Below are 15,887 nucleotides of genomic sequence, written 5' to 3'. Positions count from 1 at the left end.
CAATAGATGCCCACCGATAAAACACATTACTTATCCTGTGAATAGGTTATGAGCACTGTTGATGGAAATTCCCCTTTAATGGTGTGTTTACACATACTGTACATGCTGCAGATTTCATGCAGTAAATTTTATGAAGCATATATTTAATGCTGTGTTCATACATTTATTTATATTCATTTACACAACATAAAATCTGCAGCAAATACCTATCAGCGAACATACCTTAATGCTATCTTCCACTTACGGATAATCAAGAGATCCTTCTCAAGCGCTATATTACCAAAGGGTATTTATAGTAGAATCTTTTACATTTTATTAGATAGTTTACTATGTGGAATGTAAGCAGCCATGGAACATCACACCATAACCCCTCTTATATTCTGCATGCATTATTATTTTTGGCAATTTATGTATCAAGCAGAGGTCTATTGAACAAATGAGAACATAATGACAGGTTACACTAGCAGTGCAGAATAAGAAGAAATTATAATGTCTAATACTGTATATTACAACAATTACCAAAAAAATGACAGAAATAAAGTGAAAAAAGTTTAGACATTACGTATAAAACAGAAAAAGATATATAAAGATGCTGCAAAACACCCTGTGAACCAAACCATACATTCTATTGTTAAAGTGGACCTGTCGTTTGCATAAAACCTTTTATATAATGTAGATAATAACACATATATATATATATATATAAATATATAAATTTGTAATACACATTGTAATACACATTAACTCCTTAACGACGAAGGACGTATATTTACGTCCTGAGCTGGCTCCCACGATTTGCTGGGGGGTCACGCGGTGACCCCGGGTCATATCGCGGCCGTCCCGGCGGCCATCAACGGCTGGGACCCGTGGCTAATACAGGACATTACCGATCGCGGTGATGCCCTGTATTTACCCTTCAGACACGGCGATCAAAGCTGACCGCCGGGTCTGAAGCGAAAGTGAAATTATCCCAGCTGCTCAGTCGGCCTGTTTGGGACCGCCGCAGGGAAATCGCGGCGTCCCTAACAGCTTACAGGACACCGGGAGGGCCAAATACCTGCCTCCTTGGTGTCCGATCGGCGAATGACTGCTCCGTGCCTGAGATCCAGGCAGGAGCAGTCAAGCGCTGATAACACTGATCACAAGAATGTTAATACACGCCAGTGATCTGTATAAAAGATCAGTGTGTGCAGTGTTATAGGTCCCTATGGGGGCTATAACACTGCAAAAAAAAAAGTAAAAAATAAGTGTTAATAAAGATAATTTAATCCCTTCCCCGATAAAAAGTTTGAATCACCCACCTTTTCCCATTAAAAAAATTAAACAGTAAATAAAAATAAAAACATATGTGGTATCGCTGCGTGCGTAAATGTCCGACCTATAAAAATATCATTAATTAAACCGCACAGTCAATGGCGTACACGTATAAAAATTCCAAAGTCCAAAAAAGCGTATGTTTGGTCACTTTTTATATGAATAAAAAGTGATCAAAAAGTCCGATCAAAACAAAAATGGTACCAATAAAAACTTCAGATCACGGCGCAAAAAATGAGCCCTCATACCGCCCCATACGTGGAAAAATAAGTTATAGGGGTCAGAAAGGACATTTTTAAACGTATAAATTTTCCTGCATGTAGTTATGATTTTTTCCAGAAGTACGACAAAATCAAACCTATATAAGTAGGGTATCATTTTAACCGTATGGACCTACAGAATAAAGATAAGGTGTCATTTTGACCGAAATATGCACTGCGTAGAAACGGAAGCCCCCAAAAGTTACAAAATTGCGTTTTTACTCCGATTTTGTCGCACAATGATTCTTGTCCCGTTTCGCCGTGGTGTTTTCGGTAAAATGACTAATGTCACTGCAAAGTAGAATTGGTGATGCAAAAAAAGAAGCCATAACATGGATTTTTAGGTGGAAAATTGAAAGGGTTATGATTTTTAAAAAGGTAAGGAAGAAAATGCAAAAACTGAAAAACCCTGCGTCCTTAAGGGGTTAAAAAATGCTGTCCCTGCAGCTATTGCCTGTGTGTCTCTGTGAGGAGACCAAGCTATTGCTGCAGGGACACAAGCTATTGCTGCAGGGACACCAGCTATTGCTGCAGGGACACCAGCTATTGCTGCAGGGACACAAGCTATTGCTGCAGGGACACAAGCTATTGCTGCAGGGACACAAGCTATTGCTGCAGGGACACAAGCTATTGCTGCAGGGACACAAGCTATTGCTGCAGGGACACAAGCTATTGCTGCAGGGACACAAGCTATTGCTGCAGGGACACCAGCTATTGCTGCAGGGACACCAGCTATTGCTGCAGGGACACCAGCTATTGCTGCAGGGACACCAGCTATTGCTGCAGGGACACAAGCTATTGCTGCAGGGACACAAGCTATTGCTGCAGGGACACAAGCTATTGCTGCAGGGACACAAGCTATTGCTGCAGGGACACAAGCTATTGCTGCAGGGACACAAGCTATTGCTGCAGGGACACAAGCTATTGCTGAAGGGACACAAGCTATTGCTGCAGGGACACAAGCTATTGCTGCAGGGACACAAGCTATTGCTGCAGGGACACAAGCTATTGCTGCAGGGACACAAGCTATTGCTGCAGGGACACAAGCTATTGCTGCAGGGACACAAGCTATTGCTGCAGGGACACAAGCTATTGCTGCAGGGACACAAGCTATTGCTGCAGGGACACAAGCTATTGCTGCAGGGACACAAGCTATTGCTGCAGGGACACAAGCTATTGCTGCAGGGACACAAGCTATTGCTGCAGGGACACAAGCTATTGCTGCAGGGACACAAGCTATTGCTGCAGGGACACAAGCTATTGCTGCAGGGACACCAGCTATTGCTGCAGGGACACAAGCTATTGCTGCAGGGACACAAGCTATTGCTGCAGGGACACAAGCTATTGCTGCAGGGACACAAGCTATTGCTGCAGGGACACAAGCTATTGCTGCAGGGACAATCCCAAGATTTTTTCACCCAAACATATACACTTTTTTTTTTCCAATGTATACTACAAATATACATATAATTGTATTATCTAGATTATGTAAAGTTTTTGTAAATGACAGGTACATCTTAAGGAATACACACGCACTTCTATATGTTTTTTTATGAAATGGTAAGAACATAACAGTATCTACTAGGATAACCCCAAGGTAATCAGCATATGAGGATTATGGCAGTGAAGTCTGTGGACTCCCCATCTCAGTTAAGATATATCTTCAAAGGGAACCTATGACATTGGACATGTCAGATCAGGGACTGCATGTGACTGGAGCAGAGTTGTGTACATGAAGATCATTCTGGCCTTAGAAGTCCAGTGGGCGGTCCTAAGTGATCGACAACTATCACTGTAGGCACACATTAAGAGGGCTGATAATCATTACACAACACCACTCACTGGACTCTAAAGCATCAAAACAATAGGAATTTTTATTTGTATAATAAAAGTTATTTTAAATATTTTCCTACAAAACTAAATACAAATCTTTACGTTTCTTTTGGAAACATTTTGAAGGTGAGCGATTTTCTTAAATGATATAATTAAATTGACCATCAATTATTGGGGTTTATTATATAAACTACTTATCCTTATAGTACAATATTTTTCTTCCTGTCTTTGGACAAACTGTGAAAACAGTACATCATAAAAATAAATTGAATTGTTTAGCAACTTTTTAATATCATTTACATTTAGATACCTCAAATGACTTGTACATGTTGTAGTCATTTGTAAAACACATTCTAAATCATCTTGTACTGTTCCTGAAATCCAATGAGCCTTTAGAAGACCAGGCTTCTATCATTCAGCATCCCCTGCTTTTTCAGTGTCGGCAGATAGCCTGCGTGGGGAAGATACACTCAAGGAGGTATACGCTTTACACACTATGCACCAATCTAATGTGCAAAACATAGTTTTCAGAATGCAGTGCAGCGGAATGAATAGAATTATAGAAGCTCGGCTAAGCTGTTGACTGAATCTAGCAGATTTTGTATGTCGTATAGCTTAATGCATTTACCCAGGATCAGTACCAGATAAAACAATTGATTTACTCTTTTTTTTATACAGTTTCATTCTATATTTAAATTAAAGTAGAAAAGGATAAACATCTGCTTCAGGTCATGAACTTGTCAAAAACATCAATTCATTGTGCACATCTAATACGGAATCACCTTATGTGCATGATACTGCACCCATTAATATATGCTGGAGAGTAAGGTGGAGGTTTTAGTGCACTTATCCTTTGACAGGGTGGAGGCCAGGACGGAAATCAAGATTCCATTTTGAATAAATAATTATGTATACAGCTAAATCAAATATATCCAATAGATTAATAAAGTACAGTAAAAGTGAGCAAATATAATATGTACATTCCTTTTATCAAATGCATGTCCAATGTAAAAATTTGTCTAAAATAAGGTATTACCATCCCTCTGGCTCCACAATAATCTACATTTCTTCTATAAAGAAGAACAATTACAAATCATTCATAATGATCCCTTTACATCTTGGCTACAAGAGAACATAAGGTGTAAATGACACACCATTGGTGTGCCTAGAGACAAACAGATGCACCTCTGTGCCATACGTGGTTGTAGTTCTAAAGCTTGGAGAGAAGTGGAAGGCCATCATACATGTCTACTTTTAATTTAGTCCAGTCACAAATACGCTGGAATGTTGTTCTCTCTTGTTTCAAGACATTGGCAGCTTTCTTGAGTTTCTCTTCATTTCGCTCTAGATAGTTTTGGCTATCTGACAGAAGTTGGCTCAGTTTTTCCTTGCGATTTTCATCCAGTGGTATGTCTTCACTCATCATTGGGTTGAATCGGAAATAGATGTCTGGAGGTAGGAGGGCGTCCAATGTTTTGTGAACCTCTGTAGATATTGGAAAATAAAACATTGTAAAAATATAAAAAGCAGCAGTTGGTTACATATCTGCTATTTACTATTTTGTACAGAATCTATTACATTGGTTTAAAACAAAATGTGTTTATTGTTGTGTTTAAAACATATTACCTCTTAGGTATTTTTTTTGTGGCTAGTATTTTTGTCCATGATTATAGGGGGCATTCATCTTGCTGGAGTTGTTGCTCTGAGCAATGATGGGCACTTCCAATAATTTGCTGCTGTACAGCAGCCCCATGACCACATAACGGCTGTGTTTCACTTTGCGCTGACTACACAGCCATGACAAACTGTTGTCTATACAGCCATCGATAAGAGTAGAGAGGCTTGAAACAAACAGGGGTTTTGTTTTTAATAAAATAGATTTGAACCAAATTAGACAAGGCCAATATTGAAACAGATAAACAAACAAACATAAAACACCTCTATTGACCTCCAGCGCTCCCAGTCGCTGGTGTGGTCTACTTACTGCTTCGGGGGGTTGAGACACAACATAAGCACCAGCCATAGCAACAGTGGACTGCCTCGGCTGGTGATAGGCTGAGCAGCAGTATGATGCATTGGGCCAGGGTCCCGGCCTTCTTCCTGGTGCCTGGGCCTAATGCGTCACACTGACACTTGGCCAATCACTGGCCAAGAGGGGACATCGTTGCAACTGACAATTAGCTGAGCTGCAGTGTTGTGTGTCCATCCCAAGAAGCACAAATGAGACCACACCAGGGACCGAAGTAGGACAACGTAGTGACCACAAATGGTGAGTAAAGTTTTTTTTTAATACTCTTTAACACGGGCTTGCTTCTTTAAAAAAAATTAAAAAAAGAAAGAAAAGGTGGCATTTCGGTGCACTGTATAAAATAAACTGCTTAACCAAATAGTGGTACCTGCAAATAAGAAAAACAGCAGCGCCTCCACCAAAGACCTGATAGGGAGGGCAGCAGCTGACAAACACACGTAACTGCAACAGAGGTGTGCCCATTTTCCAGCACAATCACCCCAGGTGAGTATACACCGCCTGTGTGTTTCAAGCCCTCTTACTCATCGCTGTATAGACAATGGTTTGTCAAGGCTGAGTAGTCAACTGCAGCACTATGTGGTCATGGGACTGCTGTACAGCAAATTATTATTGGAAGTGCCTGTTTTGGAACCAAAAACAGGAGGGAGCACCCCTCTTTTTTTTTTCTCCTTACTTATGGTTATAAAAAGGAAACGGTTAGGCTATGTCCACACACAAGAATTTCTACATGGAATTCTGCATGAATTTTTAGCCAATAGACTTCAATGGGATTCCACCTGTCCCATTCACAACAGCAGAATTTCTGCTGCAGGAATTCCATTGAAGTGAATGGGCAATTCATCTCTGCAGAATTTACCGCAGAATTTTCATGCAGAATTCCGTGGATAAATTCTGCCATGTGAACATAGCTTCACCAGTTATATTCTGCCCTGGTGCAGTGCGATCCTGACATATATTTACTCTTAAACAAATGGGCTTTTAGAGAAATAATTATTTAAAAAGGTCTTTGGGACACTGGTAACTAGTCATTAGGGTGGGTCCCGAGGGCCACTCTCCGCCCAGCAAGTGCTGAGTAACATGTCTCTCCCTGTACAGACAGGGAGAGAGGCATCAGATCAGCCCCATAGAACTGCCCTAATGACTACTTACCTACAGCTTTTGTAAACTATGATTTCCCTGAAATTCTTGGTCATTACAGAGTAAATCATAGTGCACCTGTTCAGAGTACATCATAGTGCACCTGTTCAGAGTACATCATAGTGCACCTGTTCAGAGTACATCATAGTGCACCTGTTCAGAGTACATCATAGTGCACCTGTTCAGAGTACATCATAGTGCACCTGTTCAGAGTACATCATAGTGCACCTGTTCAGAGTACATCATAGTGCACCTGTTCAGAGTACATCATAGTGCACCTGTTCAGAGTACATCATAGTGCACCTGTTCAGAGTACATCATAGTGCACCTGTTCAGAGTACATCATAGTGCACCTGTTCAGAGTACATCATAGTGCACCTGTTCAGAGTACATCATAGTGCACCTGTTCAGAGTACATCATAGTGCACCTGTTCAGAGTAAATCATAGTGCACCTGTTCAGAGTAAATCATAGTGCACCTGTTCAGAGTAAATCATAGTGCACCCTTTCAGAGTACATCATAGTGCACCTGTTCAGAGTAAATCATAATGCACCTGTTCAGAGTAAATAATAGTGTGCCAGTTCAGAGTAAATCATAGTGCACCAGTTTTATGCTGCCCTATCAACATAAAATTGGTGATAGGTTCCCTTTAAAAAAATAAGATATGCTTTAAATATCTGGTGATTAATTTATTTATCCCATTTTATTCCACAACTATAATGATTATTGCAAGAGCACATACAAGCGACGAAGAATGACACTTTCCTAAAAAAAATAAAAAGTATCAACATTATTTCCTCTGGCAAAACCATCGTTGCTTGCTAAAAAGTTTCATGTGAATGAGCAATAAATGGAGGGCAACACCTCTTATAGTAAGTATAAGACAGACCTGGTTAAAAAGTTCTGCAGAAAGGGAGTTGTCACATATTTAAAGTAAATGTGTTATGTCCTGAACCAGCCCTGCAATGCGTATCAGACTAAGGTTTCAGTCAAATTAAATATTGGCTATGTTCAGGACTGCAATTCAATCCACTAGTGAATATGCTGAGCTGGCAGAGAAGGACACCATCAGCAGATTAAAATAGCTTCAACATCATTCTCTTTGTTTGCAGGAAAGATTGCAACAGTCACTGTGGAATCAATTCATAGAAAACTATCCATGTCTATTGAAGAGCTTATTCTTCACAATGCTTAAATGTCACTTGTTTTGTAAGGAGCAGACCAGCTTCATATGATTGCTATGTGGCAGCTAAGCTGGCATTAACTCATTTATTTGTTAGCAATGGACACATAATAAAATCCTATATAAGCCCTATTCAGAGGCTAATAAAGACTCAAATTATTTCTACATAAGTGATTCAAGCAAATATAAAAAATTTCAATATTTTTCAACACTTAAATAATATTTTGCAAACATTTTTATATATGTGGATAACAACATTATTATGTATACATGTTATATACATTGGCTAAAAAAATGTGTATATTTTTGGGTCAAATAATGCGCTACATTTTTTACCACTAGTCCTTCCACAGCCCAGAAAGTGATCTGGTCCCTGCAGCTATTGCCTGTGCGTATCTGTGTGTAGACAAAATTCAGGAAGTGTTGGGCCAGACAAGCTAGTAAGCAGCTCTAAGGATGAGGGAGAAAGTCCCTACATAAGATGTAAGGGAAAGCATTACCGTATATACTCGAGTATAAGCCGACCCGAATATAAGCCGAGGCCCCTAATTTCACCCCAAAAACCAAGGAAAAGTTATTGACTCGACTATAAGCCTAGGGTGGGAAATACATCATCCCCCCATGTAATCATCCAGACCCCCGTCATTAACACCCTCATCATCATCACCCTGTCATCATCCCACCCCCCCTACATCATCACTGCCTGTCATCATCCCCCTGTCATCATCCCAAACCCCCCCTTCATCATCACCGCCTGTCATCATCCCCCTGGATGATGACGAAGGCCGCAGTGGTCTTCAACCTGCGGACCTCCAGAAGTTTCAAAACTACAACTCCCAGCATGCCCGGAAAGCGGATGTCTGTCCGGGCATGCTGGGAGTTGTAGTTTTGAAACATCTGGAGGTCCGCAGGTTGAAGACCACTGAGGGCGGAGAGTTCACTCGAGCATAAGCCGAGGGGGGTGTTTTCAGCACGAAAAATTGTGCTGCAAAACTCTGCTTATACTCGAGTATATACGGTATGTCACGTGGCAATGCACTCTCCTCCTCGGTAAACTGCATGCAGAATCCAGGTCAGACACTTCCTAGTGTGATTAAAGTAGTGGAGGAATTAGGGGACATATTAAGGCACAGAATCAACTGGGAGAAATTTTTTCTTCTCGCCTCAATGGGCAATTGGTAAAATTGCCTAAAATCTTTTTTTGTTAATATGTAAAATGCTTTGCTAGGAAACTCCTATACATTTTAAACTTAAAATGAGGGAAAAGTGCGAGAATGATCGGTGTGCCAATTTGGATAGAAGTCTAAAGCATGTAAATCTGGGTTCAACTGGTATGATGGATAGAATGGCTAGTTGAGGATCCTATATATAGGTTAAGGCTTCTTTCACACTGCCGCCGTGCTCCAACCAAAAACTGCCATTAAGCTCTCTTTTTTTTTTTTTTCCTTTAACGGACGTTATAAGAATATTATTTCCAGTTAATTATAAAAATGATTACATAGGGTCCATACACACCTTCTGTGTCAGTTGCGCTGCTGATCACATTGTTCAGTTTGGCCTTCAGACTTGTGTGTGTGGCTGTAGTCTTCATTGCACCCTCATATCGGCCTGTGCCAAGTGAGACTATGCACTGGAGTGATGCTTCTGGCCAGAGGGATTTACATTCATGAACAGCTAGGGCACATGGGTTATTTATTAGAAGTCCTCCATCCTGTTAAATTTGTGAAATAGTTTAGAAAACAGTCAGAATAACAGGTAACAATATAGTATGGATGAAGAGGTAAAGTAATGTTACAAAAATTACTAGTAAATATTTCCATACGGTATTTAAAGGGGTATTCCAGGCCAAAACTTTTTTTATATATCAACTGGCTCCGGAAAGTTAAACAGATTTGTAAATTACTTCTATTAAAAAATCTTAATCCTTCCAATAGTTATTAGCTTCTGAAGTTCAGTTGTTGTTTTCTGTTTAACTGCTCAATGATGATGTCACGTCCCGGGAGCTGTGCTGTTCCTATGGGGATAATTTCCCATCATGCACAGCTCCCGGGACGTGACATCATCATTGAGTAGTTAGACAGAAAACTTCAGAAGCTAATAACTATTGGAAGGATTAAGATTTTTTTTTATAGAAGTAATTTACAAATCTGTTTAACTTTCCGGAGCCAGTTGATATATATATATATATAAAAAAAGTTTTTGCCTGGAATACCCCATTAAGTCACCTCCACTGTCATAAAGTATGTCATACAGGTCAGTATGAATTTTTAAGCAGATGAGGCATTTATATAGGAGCTCTGTAAAGCAGCTGAACAAAGCAATTACAATGTAACATGGAGCTTTAAGTATATTTCACATTATGGAAGTCCATCAAGTTCATCAGCATTGATAAAGAGAAAGGCAAAAAACTTGCTTCAGTTGCCTCAACTTTTAACATTACTTTCAAGAATTTTTCTTGGTGCTATAATCTGCTATTTCTATTCCTATAAATGAGTATAACCCCCCCCCCACACACACACACACACATATATACTATTATGTTCTAAATTAGTGGTACTCCTGTAGTAAAGTGACTTTTTACAATGATATCCTTGAAATGCCCACAGAATATGGATAAACATTGGGTGCACAGAATGCTAAAGAGAATCAATGGCAATAGTCTTTTCCATTTACATCTATGACATCTAAAGCCAGTCACTACTGTGATCCCAGAAGTCAATAGGTCTTACAGAGTGTTTTGTATAGTACAAAAACAACCTAAGGATGCATTCATACTGAGGAAATTCAAAAAGTGGATATGTGCCTTTCAATGATCCGCAATCAGCGCTTATGTCCAATGCAATTATTCTGTTCAACATCTTCAATCTTCTGCTGGAATCCAAATTCTCACTGCAAGTTCTTTTGCAAAACTTCCCACATGTGAATAGAATATGCAAAATTCACAAAAAAATTTCTCGTACTGTAAATAGGGACAAAAACTAATATGCATGGTGGATCAACATCTGCCATGTCATTATTTCCTGAATTTAGATTTTAGTGTTGCTGACAGCAGCCTTGGGTACTGCTGGTAGAATGGATCCGTATCACATTTTAGTTGTTATCTAACTGTTGGTTGTTTGAGTTTCCTGAAGTTTATTTAAAGGGCTGCTCGACCAGAAAATCCAAAAGGATAGAGGATAAGATGTGTCCGCTGCGGCACCCCAAACATTCGATGCACAGAGTGAACTCCGCTCCGTGACGGGTGACTGGAGACTACAGCCACCACGCCCCCTCCATTCAGGTCTATGGGAGTAGGCGTGAGGGCTCTGTACTCCAAGCTCCACTCTTCCGTGTTAAGAACGCTGACACTGGCGGCCCGGAGATCACGAGGGTCCCCGTGATCAGACATTTAATCCCTTATCCTTTGGGATTGGGGATAAGATTTTTTCCGGCGGAGTACCCCTCTAAGGACCCATTTTACTCTGTGCACCTGCTGTCAATCTTGTATTTACCATTTAGTGTCTCTGTGCTCTATGTCCTGTTTGGTTAGCCAGCATCTAGTTTGTTACTCTTGGTCTTCTAGCTTTTGTTTGCTTCAGTCTTTATGTTCGCTATATATTTGAATTGGGCAACATCTGTGGTCCTTATCTGTAAATGGTTTACATACCGTATATACTCGAGAATAAACAGAGTTTTTCAGCACGATTTTTCATGCTGAAATGCCCCCCCTCAGCTTATACTCGAGTGAACTCTCCGCCTGTCAATCGCTTCTCAGTGGTCTTCAACCTGCGGACCTCCAGATGTTGCAAAACTACAACTTCCAGCATGCCTGGACAGCCATCGGCTGTCCAGGCATGCTGGGAGTTGTAGTTTTGAAACATCTGGAGCTCCGCGGGTTGAAGACCACTGCGGCCTTCGTCATCATCCAGACCCTTCCTTTAGTTTTCTATTCACCTCCCCTTGGTGGGAAGGAAGGGTGAGCTGTTCCGGGCCAGCTATGCTGCAGGGACCGTCCGGTGGGGAGGGTTAGTCGTTGCGGGCTGTCCATCTTCACTGGGAGGCCCTCTTCTCCGCTCCGGGCCCGGCCTCGGACTAGTGACGTTGCCTTGACGACGACGCACAGGGACGTCCCTGCGCATAAACGTCCCTGTGCGTCGTCGTCAAGGCAACGTCTCTAGTCCGGGGCCGGAGCGGAAAAGAGGGCCTACCGGTGAAGATGGACAGCCCGCAACGACTAACCCTCCCCACCGGACGGTCCCTGCAGCATAGATGGCCCGGAACAGCTCACCCTTCCTTCCCACCGAGGGGAGGCGAGTAGAAAACTAAAGGGGGGGGGGGGGGTCTGGATGATGACGAATGCTCGGCAGCGGTTTTCAACCTGCGGACCTCCAGATGTTTCAAAACTACAACTCCCAGCTGGGAGTTGTAGTTTTGCAACATCTGGAGGTCTGCAGGTTGAAGACCACTGATTGAAGGGATTGAGAGGCGGTGATGATGAAGGGGGTCTGGATGATGACAGGGTGATGATGACAGGGGTCTGGATGATGACAGGGTGATGATGACGGGGGTGTTAATGACGGGGGTCTGGATGATGACTTTCCCACCCTAGGCTTATAGTCGAGTCAATAACTTTTCCTGGGTTTTTGGGGTGAAATTAGGGGCCTCGGCTTATATTCGGGTCGGCTTATACTTGAGTATAAACTGTAAATCCTTTTGTAAGTATTACTACTACTATCATTTACAAATCTTCCAAATGTAATAGTTGTTCACTCATCCACCAGTTTCTGCCCCTGTTTTCTATAGCCACCTTCTGTGAGTGACTGCTCAATTGCCCAGCTGGTACTAGAGTCCATGAGGTCTATTGGTGCGGTTTGTTTTTAGTCTAATAAACATCCTGCAAATAGTTATGGGCTTTAACAGAATAAAGTGCTAATATTTAGCATAAAAAATTTCAGCCGTCGGCTGCCCTGTGTCGGAAGCTCCGCTCCCCAGCGTCCGGAAGTTTATTGTTCCGAACGCTGTGTGCGGGCTCCCGTGTTCAGGGCTGCCCCTCGTGACGTCACGCCCGCCCCCTCACAAAAGTCTATGCGAAGGAGGCGGGCATGACGTCACGAGGGGCAGCCCTGAACCATAAACTTCCGGATGCTGGGGAGCGGAGTACCCCTTTAAAGACAATCTTACAGCAGAGTCACCTGCACTAACTTGAATTTATAGGTAGATAGGTCAGGTGACCCGGTTTCTGCCGCTGCTCACATTTGGTCATCGGTCTCACCACCAATGCAAATTCCCTGTTCTGCACAATGAAGAGAGAAATCTTGGCTCATACTACAGCAGCCGCCTCCATTGTACACAACAAGGACCCACATATCATACGGTAAGCAGCATCAGAAACCGCGTCACCCTGGTGTCAGATACCGTACTTGGTATCGGCGAGTATTAGCACTGCACCTGCACTCACATTTAAGCTAAGAAATGTTTTATTTATACAGTTATCGCTTGTCTGGGCACTAGTAACCATGTAACATGTAAACTTTGGCACACAATTGTCAATTTTGGTGCAAAAATCGTCAATTTTGGTGCCAAACTCTGCAATTTTGGCCCCAAAAAAAAATCCAATATGGCTGCAGCAAAAATAAATTTTGTCGGAAAAAAAAAACAAAAAAGTGGCGAGAAAATTTATTTTCACATATTTTTATATTTTCAAAGCAGCACAAGAGACCTTTGAAAATGTGAGGAGGAAAAAAAAAAAAGAAGGTGTGTATAATATCGCTGGAACAGAATCTACAGCAGTTTTTGAGAATCTCCCCCACTGTATTTATCCATTCCAGAAATAAAGTGGTATTTTTATCACTTAGTTCTATCTGAATTTTTATGCCACATTCATATAGTTAAAATGAGCGTAGTGTTGATATATGCCTTCATCTTCAGCTGGTTTGTGACTATGAGCATCTTCAAAGCAGAAACCTGGTCCAGTTCCTTGTTTAGAAAATTCCCTTCCCCCAAATAAAGCAGGTCTCCATCTGATTTCTTTTGAAGAGAACCTTGAGAGCATCATACATTATTTAGTAGATATTCACACTGAGCAGATCTTCCTTTACTACAGCTGTGATATTGTAGAAACAAATAGGGTGCTTAATTGGGCAGAAATACAAGAATACCAGCAAGTCTTTCTTCATTTGTATGAACTAGAAAGACTCAAAAAGAAGTTTACTACTAACAAATGAAATACAATAAAATTGTAGAACTGAAACTGTGTAATATGTCCTATTTCCCAAGTACCGGGTATTAAATCTTGTGCAACTGAACAGCAGAAGAAATACATAATGGTAGGTATAGGTTAGGGCTGCACGATTCGGGGAAAATGTGTGATTAGGATTATGAAGGTAAATATTGCGATTTGGATCTGTGATACAATAAACAAATGGTAAAATCCTGCAATTTCCTGTCAAATCCCCCCATTTCACGTGTATTCCCCCATTTCATGTCCACCACTCATTTCACATTACACCCATTTCATTTCTATCCTGCCCTCATATCACGTTTATCCCCTTATTTAGTCTCTCGCCTATTTTATGTCCACACCCTCATTTCATTTATATCCCCCCCCATTTCACGTCTATCCCAGATTTTATTTCCACATCCCCCTTTTCATGTCCACACCCTCATTTAACATCTCCCCCATTTCACGTCTCTCCCCCCATTTCATGTTCACACCCATATTTGACATCTCCCGATTTCATGTCTATGTCCCTGCTTCACTACAATACCCATGTCACACCCCCCCAACACGTTACATATCCCCCATTTCATGTCTATCACCTATTAATAGTAGCTGGTTGCACTTACAGGCTCAGTCAATCACTGGTCTGACACATGACATCGTTGTGTTCACTGATTGGCTGAGTCTGTAAGGTCCTGCTTGTATGTGAAGAAGAACGCACAGAAGACACGGAGAAGATACCGTGACCGCACGGAGGAAAACGGGATCTGCGACAGACCTATGGGGACCAGGGCTAGGTAAGCATCGTTTTTTTTTTTTTTTTTTTTCTTAGCACAGTGTTCCCCAACCAGGGTGTCTCCAGCTGTTGCAAAACTACAACTCCCAGCATGCCCGGACAGCCTTTGGCTGTCCGGGCATTCTGGGAGTTGCAGTTTTGAAACAGCTGGAGACACCCTGGTTGGGAAACACTGACTCCCACCATAGCCGCATACTGGAAGTAATTGCAAATTTTCTCGGGGGCCATATTGTTATATCTCAATTCACAAAAAACGCTATTCGATTGCAATATATCGTGCAGCCTTAGTGTAGATCATTCTACACAATGAAAAATAAGCTACAGATCTTACATTTGTTTCAAAATTCTTAAGTCATTTTATTTGTAACCATATAGTTTCAAGAAGCCACCACTTACCAATAGATATTATAATATACCCCTTCAGTAAGATGCATATTTGCTGTTTTTGCCCAGTTAGAGTTCATTTCCCAAGAGTTATCTCCAAAGAGTAGTAAACATATTTTTATCACTTCCATTACTCTCCTGAGATATTTCTCCCATGCTGTCGTGACGGTCATTTAGAGAAAAATCACTTCCTGGTAAACGTCAGCTACTTTATATGCAGAACACAAGAACACATGCTTGAGCATTTATCCCCATGAAGAAGTAACGACACGAATTAATTCAATAAAAATGAGCAGCAAAATGCGGTATGCATTGAGGAATATATGACTTGGCAAACCCAGCTGTAATATTTGGGCGCAAGGTCTCTTGACTCCATAGTAACCATGTCACATCTCTGCTTGGCTAGACATGCTTTGCATTGCTAGTAACTCTCACAGTTCAGTCCCTTTGTTAATAGGAGAATGTACAATACCTTTAGATAATAAAGATATTTCCAGTCTTAGAGCCAACTGCATGTACGGTAGATAAAATGGGCTATGCACTTTATAAAAACTTATCCCCAGATTGCTGGGGGGCCCAGTGGTTGGACAATCCTCACACCACCTATATTACCCATCTAAATTTAGATTCACAAAAATATGATAACTGTGCCGGTACAAGAGAAAGATAAAAGGAGTATTCCGGTATACAAAACATAACTGCATTCAATAGTAAATGGTTTATACAGTTTAAAATCTTTTTGGGAGATTCCC

General features: G+C 41.3%; 1 protein-coding gene across 1 annotated transcript in view; it reads right to left on the bottom strand.

The window, feature by feature from the left end:
• Positions 1-2,855: 2,855 nt before the first annotated feature.
• Positions 2,856-15,887, bottom strand: part of PNPLA8 (patatin like phospholipase domain containing 8) — a 70,745-nt gene continuing 57,713 nt past the window's right edge. The window contains exons 9-10 of the mRNA XM_056573927.1: positions 9,272-9,467; positions 2,856-4,892 (exon numbers count right to left, since the gene is read on the bottom strand). Of these exons, the coding sequence (XP_056429902.1) occupies positions 4,618-4,892; positions 9,272-9,467 (471 nt within the window). The 3' untranslated portion in view covers positions 2,856-4,617. The remainder of the gene's footprint in view (positions 4,893-9,271; positions 9,468-15,887) is intronic.

This window comes from Hyla sarda, chromosome 4 (genome assembly GCF_029499605.1).
Source record: "Hyla sarda isolate aHylSar1 chromosome 4, aHylSar1.hap1, whole genome shotgun sequence".
Lineage (NCBI taxonomy): Eukaryota > Metazoa > Chordata > Amphibia > Anura > Hylidae > Hyla > Hyla sarda.
This window is presented reverse-complemented; position numbering and strand designations above follow the sequence as displayed.